This window comes from Lolium perenne, chromosome 5 (assembly GCF_019359855.2).
Source record: "Lolium perenne isolate Kyuss_39 chromosome 5, Kyuss_2.0, whole genome shotgun sequence".
In the NCBI taxonomy this organism is placed as follows: domain Eukaryota; kingdom Viridiplantae; phylum Streptophyta; class Magnoliopsida; order Poales; family Poaceae; genus Lolium; species Lolium perenne.
This window is the reverse complement of record NC_067248.2, coordinates 135,020,973-135,040,518: the sequence shown is the minus strand read 5'-3', so window position 1 is coordinate 135,040,518 and position 19,546 is coordinate 135,020,973. Positions and strand designations below refer to the sequence as shown.

Genomic DNA, 19,546 nt, shown 5'->3' with positions numbered 1-19,546 from the left:
TCTCCTCAATGCTTGGGGGACTAAAAAGATCATGCTCATCAAAACCAGCTTCCCCAAGCTTAGAATTTTCCATATCATTAGCAACAATGGTGTTCAAAGCGTTCATACTAATATCATTGCTACTAGCATGCAAATAAGATTCCATAGGTTTTTTAATTTTCGCATTAAACCATTCATGTCTTGACTCAGGAAATAGAATAAAAAGCTCACAGATGTTGTCCATTATGCCTTACTAGTGTAAACAAGAAACAAAAGGTTGCAATTGCAGGATCTAAAGGAAATAGCTTCGAGTACTTACAACGCCGGAAAATAGCTTAGTAGCCGAGATACGGAGTGTGAGTACCTTTTACCTTTCCTCCCCGGCAACAGCGCCAGAAAAGTGCTTGATGTCTACGTTCCCCCTCCTTTCCTGTAGACAGTGTTGGGCCTCCAAGAGCAGAGGTTTGTAGAACAGCAGCAAGTTTTCCCTTAAGTGGATCACCCAAGGTTTATCGAACTCAGGGAGGAAGAGGTCAAAGATATCCCTCTCATGCAACCCTGCAACCACAAAGCAAGAAGTCTCTTGTGTCCCCAACACACCTAATAGGTGCACTAGTTCGGCGAAGAGATAGTGAAATACAGGTGGTATGAATATATAGTAAGCAGAGTAACGGTGCGAGAAAATAGCTTCTTTGGCGTGTAGTTGATGGTGGTAGTATTGCAGCAGTAGTAACACAGTGAAACAGTAAACAAGCAGTAGTAACGCAGCAGTATTTAGGAACAAGGCCTAGGGATTAGACTTTCACTAGTGGACACTCTCAACATTGATCACATAACAGAATAGATAAATGCATACTCTACACTTTTGTTGGATGATGAACGCATTGCGTAGGATTACACGAACCCTCAATGCCGGAGTTAACAAGCTCCACAATTTGTTCATATTTAAGTAACCTTATAGTGTAAGATAGATCAAAAGACTAAACCAAGTACTAGCATAGCATGCACACTGTCACCTTCATGCATATGTAGGAGGAATAGATCACATCAATATTATCATAGCAATAGTTAACTTCGCAATCTACAAGAGATCATGATCATAGCATAAACCAAGTACTAACACGGTGCACACACTGTCACCTTTACACACGTGCAGGAGGAATAGAACTACTTTAATAACTTTGCTAGAGTAGCACATAGATAGTAGTGATACAAAACTCATATGAATCTCAATCATGTAAAGCAGCTCATGAGATTATTGTATTGAGGTACATGGAAGAGAGATGAACCACATAGCTACCGGTACAGCCCCGAGCCTCGATGGAGAACTACTCCCTCCTCATGGGAGCAGCAGCGGTGATGAAGATGGCGGTGGAGATGGCAGCGGTGTCGATGGAGAAGCCTTCCGGGGGCACTTCCCCGTTCCGGCGGCGTGCCGGAACAGAGACTCCTGTCCCCCAGATCTTGGCCTCGCGATGGCGGCGGCTCTGGAAGGTTTCTGTGGTTTTCGTCGTACGCATCAGGGTTTTCGCGACGGAGGCTTTATATAGGCGATGGCAGGAGGGCTTCTGGGGGGCCCACACCATAGGGCGGCGCGGCCCCCCTCTGGCCGCGCCAGGGTGTGGTGTGGGGCCCCCAGGGCTCCCCTCTGGCGGCTCTCGGGTGTTCTGGATGGTTCCGGGAAAAATAGGAACCTGGGCGTTGATTTCGTCCGATTCCGAGAATATTTCGTTACTAGGATTTCTGAAACCAAAAACAGCAGAAAACAGGAACTGGCACTTCGGCATCTTGTTAATAGGTTAGTTCCAGAAAATGCACGAATATGACATAAAGTATGCATAAAACATGTAGATAACATCAATAATGTGGCATGGAACATAAGAAATTATCGATACGTCGGAGACGTATCAACCTCCCACACTCTTCTCTTCCCAGAGTTTTTGAACTTGCTGGTCGTATTCAGAGTGGGTTTGCCAGACATTCTCATAGCGAAACCATGATTGTTTTTCTTGATGCTAATCTGATCCTTCCGCTGCATCCTAATCATCAAAGCACAATGATCAGATTCCACCATATTGATATGTTGAACTCTCGGTACAGCAAATTCATCATATAATTTTTCATTGCCCAAGCCCCGATCAATTCTTGATTTAACATTTGCTTCCCCATCTCGCCTATTATCCCACGTGTAAGGGACTCCATTCCAGCCTAGATCCATCAAACTGCAATCTTCAATGCACTCTCGAAATGCCCTCATATGAGGCTCCGATCGTTCCGAGACGCTAAAATGCTCACTTCCATACAAAGTTTCATTAAAATCTCCCAAAACAAAGCCACGGATAGTCTAACGCATTAGCTAGCCGTCGCATTAGAGTCCAACTGACATGTCTATCCTCCTTCCTCGGCTCGCCATAAAAGCCTGTAAAACGCCACGGCCTCACATCATCTCCCACTGCCTTGACTATCACATCAATATGGTTTTGATTATAGCTTTTCACTTCAACACTAGCCTCCTTCTTCCAAAACAGCCCAATGCCCCCACTTAAGCCAACACTATCAACTGCATAACACCCTCCAAAACCAAGAGCATTTGCCATCTTCTCCACCCTTTTACCACTGATCTTTGTCTCTATAACAAAGAGCAGGGTGGGATCTTCCCGCTTCACCACATTGCGAAGCTCTCTCACTGTCGGTTGGTTCCCAAGCCCCCGACAGTTGCAGCTCAAGCAACTCATTGATCCGGGCGGGGCTGCTCAGCAGCCGCCGCCATATCGTCATCATCCTCAGACACTTCCCCATCCATCTGGTTTTCTTTGGATCACGAACCTCGCCAACTTTACTCGGGGAGCTTAGGATCGCAGTCCTCTTTGTGCCTTGAGATTCCTCATTAGCCTGCACTAATGCCAAGGCTGCCGCATCCCCTGGCAAACCCGACAAATCCAGGGTTCTTTGTGCCTTAGGCTTCTCCACATAATTCCCTGATGTATGCGCATCAAACTTGAATACAGCCTGCTTATCCTTTCCCGTATTAGCATTGATACTTGGGCCTCCTTTAACCAGACCACCTTGTTCCTGTCCAGCCTTCGCCTTCCAGGTAGGTTTAACCACTATCTTTGGTGGTTTTGCAACTGAATCTTGCTTCATAACAGGTGTAGGCTGAGGTTTCTTCTTCCTGATCTCTAGAAATCTGATAGACGAGTCATATTCCCATGATCCATCCTCCTTCCGAGGCAGAGGATTGTTGCAGAACGTGTCCGAGTGCCCAAGCACACCACACGCAAAACAGAAGTAAGGCAACCTCTCATACTGAACCTCATACGTATCAATCTTTCCTCTCTTCAAAGAGTTAAAACTTAGAACACGCCGTAGTGGTTTGTTGATGTCAATCCAGACCTTTGCCCTCATACTTTGTCCCCATCCACGGTTTGTACCACCTTGGTCTAGCTTGATAAAATCTCCAATCTGGCTGGCCAAAAATTCAGCTCTCTCCTTGTTCAGCCAATTGAATGGCAGGTCGTGGCATCTTACCCAGATCGGCATTCTACCGAAAACAACTTCACGTGGCCGCATGCATCGATCGAAATTTTCTAATATGACTGCATGAAAACCAACCATCCATGGTGCTCCCTCCCAGATACGATCCACATCTCGCTTTGATTCCAGGGTAGCCACAAAAATATTATTTCCATGAGATTGAAACTTGAGTCCTAGTGGATTGCCCCAAGCTGGGCGCAGCGCACTTTCGATCGTCTGGATGTGGAATTCATTGGCGACAAGAACTTTACCAGCGATCGCAAAAGCCGCTTCACTCTGATCCTCTTCACGGTCATCCATCACAATAACCTTTTGTTCCTCCTCCGTAAGGGTTGAATCGAGCTTCTCAGCAAGGCCCGAGCCCCCACCCCTCGACAAACCTCCCCATGGGAGATCCCCCCTCGAAGCTCCGTGCTCCCGCTCCGCCATCACGAGGAAAAACCGCTTCCCGCGAGCCGGACAGAACGTCGATCGCGCCCCAGAGATTGGAAATCGCCCGTGCGCCGCCTCTCCACTCCAAACCCTAGAAAAACGGTTCAGGGGAATCTCTTAAACTAGAAGCCTAATCACTGCTCCGCTTGGCGAAGCGAGATTTAGGGAGGGAAAGGTACTACCCAAAATAAAGGCAATACCACCACGCCGCGACCACAACTCCCACGGAAATATCGCATCCTTGAACTTGATGGGGCGCCGACGCGGCCACCCCTCTCCTCGTCCGCCGGCGGCGATTGCCGGCAGTGATCCACCCGGTGGTCCTTCGATCCCAGAACCTACGTCCGGAGTAAAAGGTTCGACCTCGAGGAAGCGACAACGCAGCGGACGAAAGAGATCTCCCTCTCCCTCGAAGATTTCTTCAACTCCGGCGGAGTCAATTCCCAGTATAGGTGAGCCACCCGCCTCCCGCCGTTATCCTCCTCTATCAATCCCACCAACTCATAGCCTTTTACGATGAGGAAGCAAACCCTAGAGCGTTTTCTTTTCCCGGAAGATTCTAGAGCGGTTGTAGAAGCACATCGGGATAGATGGATCTGGCCAGACGATTTTAGATTTGGATTCGATCCCACAGACTTCCTCCATCGGCCATTTAGGTTTGGTAGGGTAAGGTGCGGCTTAGAGATTGGGCCTTTAGCCTCTGTCGGATCCATTGCTGGCTTCATGCTTGGCATCTGAATTTGGGACTGAGCGAGGCACGGTATTTCTTCAAATGTTAAATTTGTTTACATGTTTGCAGGTTCCAGCTTCGGCAACTATGCAGCATATGCAGCAGAGATCTTGGTACTGTTTGAGACGCCCTCTGGCTTCGCAGTTTTCTCGATGAAGGAATACTACCTCAACCAACAAGACGCTATGAAGGTACTATTTGCGTTGTCATATCTTCCCTGCTCCATTACTCATGTGCTTGCTTTCTTGTCTCTTAGTTTGTCATCGGCTTAGCTGGTTTTATCTCCTGCAGAATATCTGGGCAATCTTTGGCGAGGATTTTAGGCCACGAGGGGTAAGGCCCTGCCTCTGCATTCTTTCCTTAATCCTTATGGTTGTTAACTTGTTATATACGTTTTTGTCGCCAATTTAAGCAGAGCAGTGTTCTTTTACTATTCATGATCTTCATGTTCATTTCAGTTCTTTTAGGGAATAATATTATGAGCACAACCTCATTTTTACTGTTTTTGTGTGCTGAGAGATGAACACATAATTTTATCTATAATGCTGTCTAGAAATATGTAGCGTAATGTTGTGATGTTTTTCAGTGTATGCATGCACCATCAAAAGCTATTTTCATCAACACTAGCGAAAGAGATTTTAAAAGAATGGATGGTATTCTGAAATATATGCTATTCATTTCAGTTCTTTTAGGGAATAATAATATGAGCACAAGCTCATTTTTTTACTGTTTTTTTTGCATGGGAAATGCTTATGTGCTTGTACAGGTGGGTGATTGGGCTATCTTTCCTGTCCAAAACCTGTAGATTTGTGCTACAGTTTTTACGAAAGGCCCCTCCCACCTCTGTCCAGTCTGGTTCTTAAGCCCATTACAATTTTTGCACAGCGTCCCTTATTTTTTCAGCTTTCACATGTTTCATGTGTTCCTTTTTCTGTGGATGAGTCTAGCCATACCACCAGCGAAGTTTCAAACTGTTTTTACGTAGATTATAAATGGTTCAGGTATGAATTTGGGCATGCCAACAACAATTTTCTCTCACTGATTTTTTTTGTACTGATGTCACATCCGTAGACACACAGATGTTCATACAAGGTTTTGAAAGTATCAAACTATCATGAAACCAATCAAATAGCTCTGTTTCATGCAACATTCAGTAGTTTTGCATAAGATTATTAAAATAAATTTAAAGATCATTATCCGGTCAATATTCACTTGTCATCAAAGTGATACACGATTCTTTCGGATTCATTTCATGGAAGATTCAACAGTATACATTAGTTTCACACTGGTTTGAACAAGAAAAACGTTAGTGTCAGCAGGATTCAACTCGAAATAGTTACAAAAAAACAGAAAAAAAGGAAAGACCAAGTCCAGATCCAGGCCCTCGAGTCCCAGTTCATAGGAGTGCCCGGAATGTATCCAGGAGCATATTTGTAATGACATTTTGGTTATGTGATCAATGAAGCGCACGATTCCCTCAAAAGAAAATCCATCTAACATTCATACCCATGTCACTACCAAAATCACATAAAATCGAAACAAAATTGAAGGATTGGGCCTTCCTTGCCCAATCACAGAGCATCAAGGAGCAAGCGGCCCTTCTGGATCTTGCAGGTTTTTGGATCTGCCTAAATCGAAAAACAGAACTTAAAACATGCCAGATCCGACCTCTCCATGTCCAGATTCGAGTTCTCCAAGATCTGATCTGTCCTCTCCCGCACGATCTGTAGCAAGCGGCGCAGAGGCTCGTTGGTGCTGCGCCATCACCTGTGAGGGAGGTTCCAGGAGCCCAGATTGGACTGGCCGATTCTGGATGGGGCTGACAGGAGAGAGTCGAGCCACGAGGGGGGGGGGGGGGGCGATGGGACAGGGTTGGTGGCTAGCACCATCGCTGGAAGGTGGCTGACGGGAGGGGGCGGTGAGGGATACAGGGCGCGGGATTGAGGTGGGTGGGAATGGTGGAGGCTGTACGGGGCTGGAGGGGACTAGGTTTTCGGTGTGTTCTCCATCGTGCCTTCAAATACTGGGTGGTGGGGTGCAGGTTAATACTCTAGTTTCATAGGGGTAAAGGTGCAAAATGCGGAAATATGAATCTTGTGTCTATGTGAGCCGTTGGATGGCTCAAGCACCCACCCATACAAGCACAAAATTCATTATGAGATTAACACACAATTTTTTCTATAATGCTGTCTAGAAATCTGTAGCGCGATGTTGTGTTGCTGTTCAGTGTATGCATGCACCATCAAAAGCTATTTTCATCAACACTGGTGAAAGATATTTTAAAAGATTTTTTAAAAAAAAATTCACAGGGCGAACAGCTCCCTGGTTCCATTGTCATTCAAAAATGAAACCAAGTCTTAGTACAGGGACCAGAAACTAAAAATGAGATTTTAAAAGAATGGATGGCAGGCTGAAATATATGCTATTGGCAATTCTCTCCTCTTCTGCTATCCATGGATGATTGAGCTGTAACATATTCTGAACTGCGTAGCAGGAACTCAAGGACTTGTACAAGGCTATATCTTTTACGATTTTTGTTAGAGTTTCAACAAACAGTGAAAAGCGGTGCGACCATTGTGAACCAGGCTAACGAGTAACTAGGCAGAGCAGCAACGTGTCGCTTAGAACCTAGGCGCCACATCTAATCGCTTTCCTACCTAGAGCATTTTATGGCTTGGACTATGGATGGACGTGGACCAAAGTGGAGATGAAGATGTTAAGTTGTTGTCATCTTCTCTTATCTATTATGCCAAATTTCCTCTATTTAACATGCGAGTACTCGATGTGCTTGGCATAGCTGATTCCTTTCCACTTAGTGTTTGTTTGTAATATTGATTGCGGTGTACATACTGAATCGCTGCGTCATGATTTGGAGACATGGCGAGATATTTGAGTACTTCTCATTTTTGCCCCTTAACTTGCTTGTTCTTGTTTATTTCTTTTATCAGATCGCTCGGCTGAAAGAGTTCCAAATGTTCAATGACAAGTCCAGTGCCATTAATCATGTTACCGGTGTCAGTAGGGAGCTTAGTGAGATGATCTCGCGCTATCACCACCCTTATCAGACACTGGCCGTTGGAAAATCTGAATATAAAGGAATCATTGAAAAAAGCTTGGTAAGTTTAAAGGTCCCTTGTTGGCTTATGATCGTTGAAAACTTGAACATCTATTTTGCTGCCACTTGTTTCAGCCGGGTGTACCTTGCCGCTTCGATGAAGCTGTGCTGGAGGTGATGTGGGGTCTGAAGAATCTCATGGATAGTTTGGTTCCTGAAGAAGAACTGAAGCTGACGCAGGAGGACCGCTTGCCAATGAGCCAAGGACTAAAAATGTTCCTTGATCGTCATGGCTTTGATGTCAAACCAGAGATGGTTAGTTCAAAAGTTGTCTTTATGTATGAGATGAAATGTTTTGTGCTTTATTGTTACACTATTATTATCTGATACTTTGTGCAATGTGCACATAGTATCCTTGATTGTCCCTGCCCAAAACTCTTGGTGTGATATGTTAAAACCCCTTTTTTGTTCTTTTAGTGACAACACAATCCTCTTTTTTGTACCCAGGTTAAGGGGGATGTTGTTGTGACAGCATGCCTCTTGTATGATGCTGAAGTGATTGAGAACAGATATGGTGAACAACTGCATTGGGCTGCTGTCAAGCTGAAGGATGTTTCTGGCATTGACTCGGCAGGCTGGAAAATGATGAAGATTGCGACGGCCCTGAAGATCATGTTTGACCCCCTACAAACAACAGACCATGACATGCAGGTAATGTTTTGTAAATGCTTAACATTTTATGAAAGTTTGTCATTCATGTAATGACCAATTCTTTCAGATGTTCACCCCGGGAGAGGTAAAAAGGCTTGAGAGGGATGCCCGTAAATTTGAAGACATTATTAATGAGGACGAGAGCCTGAAGATCTACAGGGAACTTGTGGTGCTGCATGCAGTTAAGATAGATGCCCTTAGAAATATTGCGCTAAACCTGAGGAGAAGCTGATGATACTATGTATCCCCTTAACTATTATGAAGGGAGAAGTGGTTTGGGAATTTGTTCCTTGGTGGTGAGGCTGCCATACCCCGGACCAAAGTGTTGTGTACTTGTGTTTTAGTAATGGACTCGAAATTCACTAGTAACTTGACGAGTGTCCTTTGTCTTATTTTGAATTTTTTCAATATCCAAAAACTGCAGTCATTCTGGAAAAAAAACTGCACAGTAACATAAGACATGCTATTTTGCAGTAGTGCCACATTGATCTCAGACTGAGATGCTGTATTTAGACCATCCCGAGCCGGTAGCTTCATGCCATTTGAGGCGCTGGATAAAAAAATGCGTCCTAGACGAATGCCCCAAAATAATGTTTTTTTGTTAGTTAACCCTTCTCAACCGTGCAACCTACCAATCATACTGTATCTCTTTTCTCCCATCGAATCTAAGTGGAATTTTTTTTTTGAACAAAAGAGGGGTCAGAAGATCCCGGTGGAGCTCTTATATTAAAGGCAGGTACATTTTACAGAAAGGCCCTTTTACATCTCTTGCACAGAGAAACCTAAACTTTGAAGAAAGGGCCTTCCACTTTAAAAAACCACCCTGACCAAAACAGAGAAAAAGCAATCGGGTCCAAGGTAGTCTCCGCCACGCGCCGCCGGCGAACTCCAGGCGTCTCCGCCGAGTTCCGAGCGCATGATGCTCGAACGCTCATTGCCGACGCCAAGGTCAAGCCCCTGGCGACCACCAGAGAGATGGGGACGAACCACTTGTCTCCCTCGTGGCGTCGAGCTCCAGCAGCCGACCGAGAGGGCCTCCGCCATGGAGGTCGAAGAAATCGGGCCACCATATTGGCCAAAGATCACAGTGACAAGCTTGGTCACTGCGTGTTCCGCTCGACGAAGATCAGCTCCAGAGAAGGAGACAACAGATCTGCCAAAAGCAGGGTCATCGGAGATCCCATCCCAATCCCCACCGCCGCAGTGGCCAGAGAGAGAGGGATCGAAGACGAGCTCGCCCAGATCTGGTGACTCGAGGAAGGCTTTTATTGGAGAGGATGACGCCGTCCTGCCGCCGCTCGCCTCTGTCGCCGACCACCGGCGCACCACGAGCAGCTGCAGCACCGCCGCCAGCAGCAGGGAGAAGCCCCGACTCCACCACCACCACCTCAACACAGGCATCACGCCAATATCCACAAGGATAAACAGCAAAACTAGAGAAAGAGAAGACCTAGACTAACCTAGACTACTCCGGCGCGTCACCTTCACCGCCTCCGACCGGCTATTCCGGTGGAGTGGCTCCGGATCTATCTAAGTGGAATTGTTAGTTTTCTCCAACAAACCTAAGTGAAATTGTTAGCTTCCAAATATCACTCATACGGTAGCTACTAGGTTAAACTGCATGCGACAAAACAAAACGCCCCTGCATGCGACAAAACAAAACGCGAAACACCAATGGGAGCAACCAATCAAGCTCTTAACATTACATCCGGGTGAAAGTCTAGCGCGCCACGAAGAGCAACTCCAGCAGACACCGCAAACCTAAAATATATTGATGGAGGGCATCGCAAACGCGTTTTGCGGGCTGAAAGAACGGGACGCAACCCAGACCGCAAAAGGACTCCCTAAAGCAGCATATACCTGTCATGACCCCACATTTAGACTTTTTTTTATTTTTTCTTCTTTCTTCATAAACCTCCCGTTGGCTGCCGGACGGCCGCCCCATCGGTCGCCCACCCTCACCGGTCACTCGATAACGGCCGCCCGCCCCCGTCGGCCACCACCTGCCGCACGCCCCTAGCAGCCGAGCGCGCACCCTCGCCGCTCGCCCCCGCACGCCGCCCACAGCTAGTCGCCCGTTCCTAGCAATCGTGCTGCCCGCACCCCACGGCCGCCCGCTCCGGATTCCGGTGAATTTTGGACCGATTCCGGCGAATTTTGGCCCGATTCCGGTGACTCCGGCGAATTTTGGTCGACTCCGGCGCCCGTACGGTGACCGCTGGGCTGAAATTTCTTTTGCGCCAACGTGGGAGTCGGGATGGGGTTCGCTCTCGGAAGGCCTCGCAAAACTGGGTGGTTGGGGTTTCCGCGACACGAAACTAGATAGAGTGGAAAAAAAATTCCGGATGGGCTTCTATGCGGTGTCTGGACCGACCCCTTTTCCTCTCCAAAACCGCAAAATAGCAATTACTATGCGGATGGGGCTGGATGCGGTGTCTGCTAGAGTTGCTCTAAGACGGTGGCGGCTCGGCTCTTGCTCATTTAACACCACATCCAGGTTCCGATATGGCGCGCCACTAAGACGGTGGCGGCCCAACCATTGCTCATTTAACACCACACCCGGGTTCCGATATGGCGCGTCACTGAGAGCGTTACACCCCGGCGAATTTCTATTGGGTTTCATATTAATAGGAATGACTGGTTTTTACTTTGGCTCATCAAGTTTATCTCTAACTCTCCTTCTTTACCCTAGGCTTGGAATCGGCTATTTCTAAAAGGTATATCCTTATAGAATCTGTCTCCCTATTTTTTATTATTTTAAAACTTGGAATAAGGCTAGTGAATTCTCGGTGCGGAAGGGCCAAGCTAGATATAGGGGATGCATGAGGTGAGTGGTGAGCAGCCCAACTGGGACTGGAGACGTGGAAAAACGACGTTGAGCACATGTTCCGGCGTGGCGGATGGCGGGACTTCGCAACTCATTAGGAGTGTTTCATCGACCATGTCGTGAAGCTCCTATATCGTGGACAAGGCTGCTTATCGGTGAAGATCTTCGATGACACCCTCTTTCGCCGGAGCTACTACCCGCTGTTTTTCAACGAGTTTGGCCCCGACATCCCATAATCTGGGTGAAGCAGCTGGTCGAGTAGGTGACGCGGTTGTGCGCAGAGTCTTAGAGTGTGGCTTTGGCCTTAGTGCGCAACCTTCCACCTGCTTCCTTTGTTCGTTCCATCCCTTGTGCTAGTTGCTGCATTGTATTTCATAGAATTGTAGTGCCGACCAGCCATATAATGTTAGTGTTACCTTTCTCACAATGTCCTCACTACAAGAAAAGTTCAAATAGACAACGCCCCAAAATCGTCCACTAAGGGTCATTTTTCGTCGCCTATGGGCCTAACCCAACGATATGGGTTCTATGGTCCAAACTGCGTCAGGCAAAGTCCTACCACATTTCTGTCGGTCCGTCGCGTTCGGGCGCCCTTCCGCCACGGAAAATCGGACCGTTGCAGATGTGTTTTCGGGAGCCCGTTGACTGCTGACGTCATGCAAACTGACACGTGGCAGACGCCGTTAACTGGCAGTTAACGGCGTTAACCGGCAGAAACCCCGTGGTAGATGGTAGGCCCACACGAGGCCTGCCACACCTTAAGCGGGCCGGCCCATTTAGTTTGCGGGCCGGGCCAGCTGACTTAGTTTGACCGGTCAACTATATAGCTAGGCTGGTCCATTAGTTACGTGGGCCGGGCCTAACCTGTAAGGTTGACTGGTCAAAATTTAAATGGGCCGACCCACTAATCATGTGGGCCGGCCGAATGCACTCGTTTGACCGGTAAACAGGCAAAAGGGCCGGCCCACTAGACAAGCGGGCCCACTTTCCTGTTATCGGGTCGGCCATTTAACAAATGGGGTCCACCATAAAGCAAGTGGGCCGGCCCAAGAAGTTAGTGGGCCGACCCAATTAGCATGTGGGACCCACTTTCCTGCTATCAGGCCGACCCATTTAGTAAGTGGGGTCCACCATAGATCAGGTGGGCTGGCCCACCAAGCTAGTGGGTCGGCCCAAAAAACACAGGTGGGTCCCACTTTCCTGTTAAAGGGCCGACCCAGTTAGTATGTGGGGTCCACAATATAGCAAGTGGGCTGGCCCAACAAGATAGTGGGCCAGCCCAATAAGCAGGTGGGGCCCACTTTCATGTAACCGGGCCGGCCCAGTTAGTAAGTGGGGTCCACATTAGAGCAAGTGGGCTGGCCCAACAGGTTGGCGGGCCGGCCCATTAAACATGTGGGGCCCAATTTCCTGCTGACGGGCCGGCCCAGTTAGTAAGTGGGGTCCACCACAAAAGCAATTGGGCTGGCCCAACAAGTTTGGCACTATTTCATCATCCTCTTGGGCTGCGTCCTTGTCTTTCCTCTTAGAGCCAACTATCTTGGTTCTTCCCCCAACTGAGCTGCCAGTGTCAGTAGTCTGAGGTGCTTTAGAGGGCATGCGGCCGCTAGAACGGCGGGGTGGAGGCACCGTAGGCCTTCCTCTCTTGGAAAGAGTACCACGTTCTTCACCACTCCAACTTCCTGTGAATGAGCAAAATAGAGCGAGTATAGCTGTGGGATAAGTGTACATGTCATTAGTAAGTAGGGAAGCCAAAAAGCATAGCATATATTCAAGTGTTTCGATGAGATTATGCGAAGAACTGGGCGATCCGGCGCACAGGCTGGCCCAACCGGGCGGCAGACCGGACTAGCCGGTTGCCAATCCGGTTGACCGGGCGGCATGCCGGACCGGCCGGTTGAGAGGCCGATTGACCGGGCCAATGACCGGGTCTGTCGAATTGTGAGGTGTTGCCCAGAATTTCTACCACAAAATCATGCAAAAACTCATAAACTTGAACATAGACTATAGAAATAGAGTGGAATATGTGCATAGTGCTGTGAGACACTCTAATGGCATGAGGACTTACAAACCCTAACCCTAACCCTAAAATTTCCTCAATTTTTTCTCAAAGATGTGCAATGTGTGATGAGGAGTAGGAAATAGAGGGAAAGAGAGAACAATTTACCCAAATACATGGTCCTCCTTGCTCAAGGGAACAAGAAGAACACCTAGGTGGGGCTTGAGAGCCAAATCCCCAAGATCTCCCAAAGTAGCTTGAGAGGGACCAAATCCCTTGGTGGAGATGATGCAAAGGGCCCGATCTATGAGTTGGTGAAGTTTGGGAGGTTTTTAGTGGTGGGAAGGCCCTAGGAAGAGGTGGGGATGGTGGAGGCGGCGGCAATGGTGGAGAGGGTGGAGGGGGGAAGTGAGGAAGAAGACCCCCAAGGGGTAACTTCCTCCAAACATAACTAGCCGCACGGCCGGTTTGCCGCCCGGTCGACCGGGCCTGGCGCCGGCTGGCCCGGCGCAGAGGCCGGTCCAACCGGGCCAGAGACCGGCCAGGGTCATTCTGCCCAGTTTTGTCTTGTTTTGCCTCGTTTTGCCCCTATTCTTTGTGTAAATGTGTATGAATGCTCAGATGATGACATGTACATATAGATAGATAGATGATGATGAGATGAGCATAGACATGGGGTTGGAAACACAAAGTTCTCTATGCATACCCATTGGAGTGAAGATCCAAACAAGATGTAAATAGCAACAATGGGCATGTTTCGAAATATATATCAAGAATCATAAGTCATTTTTGAAGTGATTTTTGCAATAAGATCATTTAGCCTTATATAGTCAAATCAAGTTGTAATTGAGGCTAAATGAGGGGCGGGGGATTACTCCCCCTATGTGAAAGCGCAAATGTCATGAGACCTCGAAGAGACATGCTTGGGTCCATATAATGACATTGGGTCTATTTATGTTGCACACATAGGTATGCATCATACCAAGACATGGTAAGATGACTATCCCCATATGTGCTATGCCTCTAAGCTAGATAGGAAGATAAATGCAAGAATATAGTGCAAGAAGTTATTCAATCTAAGTGTTTAGGATCAAGAATACCAAGTTCTCCTCTCAAGTTAACAAACCGGGCTTCATCCAAAGGCTTAGTGAAAATATCCGCCAATTGGTAGGTTGTCCCCACATGAGTGAGATCAATATCCTTATTGGCAACATGGTCACGTAGGAAGTGATGGCGAATGTCAATATGTTTGGTGCGAAAATGTTGAACCGGGTTATTGACGATCTTAATTGCACTTTCATTGTCACAAAGAAGAGGCACCGTACCAAGAGACACACCATAGTCTTTCAAGGTTTGCTTCATCCATAACAATTGAGTGCAACAAGATGCCGCGGATATGTATTCGGCTTCGGCGGTGGATAAAGCGGTGGATTTTTGTTTCTTGGATGACCAACTCACCAATGAACGGCCAATAAATTGGCAAGCCCCGGAGGTAGACTTCCGGTCAACCTTATCACCGGCCCAATCGGAATCCGAATAGCCAATGAGTTCAAAGGTTGACCCCTTTGGATACCATAGCCCGAGAGTAGGAGTGAGAACAAGGTATCTTAGAATCCGTTTGACCGCCATTAAATGGCTCTCCTTAGGAGTGGATTGAAAACGAGCACACATTCCTACACTTAGCATGATATCCGGCCTATAGGCACAAAGGTAGAGCAAGGATCCTATCATGGAGCGGTATACCTTTATGTCCACATCCTTCTCACCGTCACATGAGCCAAGTTGCTCCTTTACGGGCATGGGTGTCTTCATTGGGCTTGCATTGGTCATATTGAATTTCTTGAGCATGTCCTTCACATACTTTTCTTGAGAGATGAAGGTGCCTTTTGCAAGTTGCCTCACTTGGAAGCCTAGGAAGAACTTCAACTCTCCCATCATGGACATCTCAAATTTCCTAGTCATCAATAGCTCAAAAGGTTTGTTATGATTGGGGTTAGTTCCACCAAAGATAATGTCATCAACATATATTTGACATATAAATAAGCCACCCCCTTTAACCCGCTTGGTGAAAAGGGTGGAATCGACCGTACCCATGCCAAACCCATCATGTAGTAAGAAATCCCTAAGGAACTCATACAAAGCACGTGGAGCTTGCTTGAGACCGTAGAGTGCCTTATGGAGTAAGTACACGTGGTTGGGTCGGCATGGGTCTTCGAAACCCGGGGGTTGAGCCACATAGGCGGTTTCTTTTAGGGGACCATTCAAAAATGCACTTTTCACATCCATTTGAAATAGTTTGAAATTGTGGAAGGATGCAAATGCAAGCAAAAGACGAATAGCTTCAAGACGGGCTACCGGCGCAAAGGTATCCTCAAAATCCATACCTTCTATTTGGGCAAACCCTTACGCCACTAACCTTGCTTTGTTTCGTATGACAATGCCATTCTCATCTTGCTTGTTCTTAAATATCCATTTGGTCCCAATAACATTGATGCGATGATCCTTGGGTCTCTCAACTAGAGACCATACTTCATTACGAGTGAAACACTCCAATTCTTCTTGCATGGCAATTACCCAATCCGGATCAACCAAGGCTTCATGTACCTTGAGTGGTTCAAAACTAGACACAAAAGCATGGTGTTGACAACAAGTGATAAGTAATGCATGGTGTCTATGAGTTACCACTCCTCTTGAGATGCTACCAAGGACTTGATCTACTTTCATGTCACTTGCCCTTGTAGCGGACTTGATCTTCTGAATGGTTCCTTCATGATCAATGAATTCATCTCTTGCTAGTACTTGATCATGAGGGATCACTTGAGCTTGATCATGAGTTGAGGATGTCTCTTGATCATCATCATGGTCTTGCTCAGTGGAATGAGGGCTTCCTTCTTGTTCTTCAGAATGTGACTCATCTTGAGTGGAGGATGGTTCTTGGGTTGCACTTGATGGTTCGGCTTGAGTTGAGCTAGGCTCCACTTGAGCCGTGCTTGATACTTCTACTCCATCATCTTGATCATCATTATGAACTTCCATGGGCCAGATGTGTCCAATGCCCATATGCTTGATGGCACTAGATGGATCATCATTATTACCTGCAACACATGGAACAACTTGCTCCACTTGGGAGCCATTATCCTCCAAGAACACCACGTCACAAGATACTTCAATAGTCCCAGTGGACCGTTGTAGTATCTATAGGCGTGAGAGTTCTCCGCATATCCAACAAATATACCCTCTATGGTTCTAGTTTCAAATTTACCGAGCTTTCCTTTGTTGTTCTTAACAAGACATTTGCATCCAAAGACACGAATGTACATGACATTAGGCTTGTTACCTGTGAGAAGCTCGTATGGAGTTTTGTTATGGAGGGGGCGGAGGAAGAGCCGGTTGGAGTAGTGGACAGCCGTAGAGATGGCTTCTCCCCAAAAGTTGTGGGGTGAGTTGAACTCACTCAACATGGTTCTTGCCATCTCAATGATAGTCCGGTTCTTCCTTTCAACAACACCATTTTGTTGAGGGGTGTATGGCGCTGAAAACTCATGCTTGATGCCCTCATCATCAACAAACTCTTACATGGTGTAGTTCTTGAACTCGGTGCCATTGTCGGTCCTAATCGCCTTGATCTCGGATTCATACATACGTTGAGCTTTCTTGGCGAAGGTGATGAACTCTCTATGTGTCTCATCCTTAGACTTAAGGAGAAATACCCAAGAGTATCTTGAGTAATCATCAACAATGACAAGTCCATACTTGCTCCCACCAAGAGTATCATAATGTGATGGCCCAAAGAGATCCAAATGAAGGAGCTCCAAGGGCCTAGATGTGGAGACGATACTCTTGATAGGATGTTTCTTCTTGAGTTGCTTTCCGGCTACACATGCACTGCAAACACGATCTTTCTCAAAAGAAATGCCGGTTAGTCCCACAATGTGCTCACCCTTTAGGAGTTGTTTAAGATTTCTCATGTTGACATGACCAAGGCGGCGATGCCACAACCAACCTTCATCATGCTTGGCCGCCATTAGACATGTGGAGGGAGAGGAGCTCTCTTTCGAGAGGTCAACCACGTAAAGGTTGTTCTCCACATATCCAACAAGGACCAATTTGAGATTGTCACTCCTAAAGACTTTCACACAATAATTAGTAAAGTATGAATTGTAACCGGCATCGGCAAGATGATATATAGAAAGTAAGTTATAGCCAAGGGATTCAACAAGCATGACCGTCTCAAGGCACAAGTCCTTAGAGATTGCCACCTTGCCATACCCAAGTAACTTTCCCTTTGAGTTGTCACCAAAGGTGATGCTTGACTTCTTGTTGATATCTTCAATGAATTGATCAAGCACACCTCTTCCTCCGGTCATATGATTGGTGCATCCACTATTGACAAGGTATTAACTTGTCAATGCCTACAAGTAGTAGACTAGGGTTTCGTTGGATGTAGAGGGCAAGTAGATCTCGAAGGTTTCAGCCGAAAAGTACTCGACGAAATAGAAACTAGGGTTTACTCAACAATGATTCGATGCCTTTCTCGTCCCTCGACTCCACCTTATATATGAGGCGGAGCCGAGGGATTCGTATTGTACAAGTTTATAGAGTCCGGGAAGGTTTCTAACTCATCCCGCAAGTTTACACACAACACTTCCTATTACAACTCTAGCTTTCCTTAATAATATCTTTGGGCTTCCGAGTCTTCTTACTCTTCGGGTAGTGGGCCTTCAGCAAACCCCGGGTACTATCTTCGGCAGGCCCATTGGGGATGCCTATGTCAGTAGCCCCTGAGATTTTGCTTGAATCGTAGAGTCAGGGAAAATCTCCACGGTTTATTTTTACTCGACAACTTTAACTTTTCTATACTTCTTCTCACGAATTTCTATATTGTACAGGGATAATGGTAGTTGGGGCTAGTTCATCTGACGGATCAGGTACTAGTTAACTGCTCTAGTGGCAATCCGCAAAAACCTACTTCAAGATCACGTCCCTGGACATGATCTCGGGATACTGGTGTAAACTTCGACAGGTGCCGCTTAAGGTCTTACCATTCTGTCGAGTACCAGTCAAATTTATCGGGTACCTAACGCGTCCGTTAGGATTTTTCTTCGTATCTGTTGATACGGATAAAAGTAGCAAACCGTCGTCAGAGACGGTGCCACGCCGCACAGAACGGATCTGGGGTCTTACCTTCGCAGTGTTTTGCGGCATTCAGAATTTATTCGCAACTTTTGGCGTTCTGAGAATATATTGTCGAGTGCTTATTCGGCTGTTGGAATAGCACATTTCATCGAGTCAATTTCTGACTTATATTGCTTTCCCGATGGGAGTATATGTAGAGTTATTTTTATAACTCGAAATATGCTCCTTCTTCCTTCTTTCTTCTTTCTTTCTTTCTCTTTTTCTTTTTCTCTCTTCTCTTTTTCTTTTTGATAATTTTCATCGGGCACGCGAACAGCGTTCCCGATGGGAGTAGCCCCCGAGGCTACAGCCAAGGACTTGTGCTTGGTTGTAGGCTCAACATTCTAGTGCATCTTGTCGATATTGTCATTCTTTCTCGATATTTTCTTCTTTTTATCTCTCGGGTGCGCGAACAGCGCTCCCGATGGGAGTAGCCCCCGAGGCTATGAACAAATGCTTGCGTTTGATCATAGGCTCCCGCAATTTCTATATTGTCAGCCTCGAAATTTACTTCTTTCAAAGTAGCCCCCGAGCATTTGGGCAAAAACTTGTATTTGAGCAAAGGCTTCCGAAGTATGCAGTAATTTCTCTTGTCGCCAAATGTTCTTTATTTTCCTTGTCGAAATTTCCTCCCTTAATCAAAGTGGCTTCATATCGGACGAGAGCCGCGTTTATTTGCCTCCATAAAACTTGAGTACTACTCTCTGTCTGTCTTGTAGGTCCGCTTTTTATACCATGTTGACGCGTCGTGCAAGTGGGGGACACACGTCCTCCGCTTTTTCTGGCGCACGTACCGTAACTCCTCCAATGTTAAAATACTTTTTTACCCTTGTCTCTACGTGGCTATCATCTGCTGCACACTTTTTCCATCCAACGGTCCGCCGTTTCGCCGCACCTCTATATAAGATCTCCTTCTTCTTCCTCGAGCACTTCCGCTCGCGCCGTTGTTGTGCTCTCCTCTGCAAATCCTCCTACGCTCCTCAATTCTCTAAGCTCTGCACTCCTGCGCCATTGTTGATGCCACCGCGTCACTTGACCAGGCACAGCACGCCGGAATCTTCAATGGCTGCCGTGGATCTGGGAACCGCGGAGTGGGAAAGGTCC

The 19,546-nt window shown here is 46.8% G+C and overlaps 1 protein-coding gene across 1 annotated transcript; it reads left to right on the top strand.

Moving 5' to 3' along the window:
* Positions 1-4,104: 4,104 nt before the first annotated feature.
* LOC127299979 (probable nucleolar protein 5-2) lies at positions 4,105-8,810 on the top strand. Its single transcript, XM_051330042.1, has 7 exons — positions 4,105-4,397; positions 4,745-4,866; positions 4,967-5,008; positions 7,624-7,791; positions 7,866-8,045; positions 8,238-8,441; positions 8,509-8,810. Exons 1-7 carry the CDS (start codon positions 4,196-4,198, stop codon positions 8,671-8,673), a joined length of 1,083 nt encoding a protein of 360 aa, XP_051186002.1. The 5' UTR covers positions 4,105-4,195; the 3' UTR covers positions 8,674-8,810.
* The last annotated feature ends 10,736 nt before the right edge of the window (positions 8,811-19,546 follow it).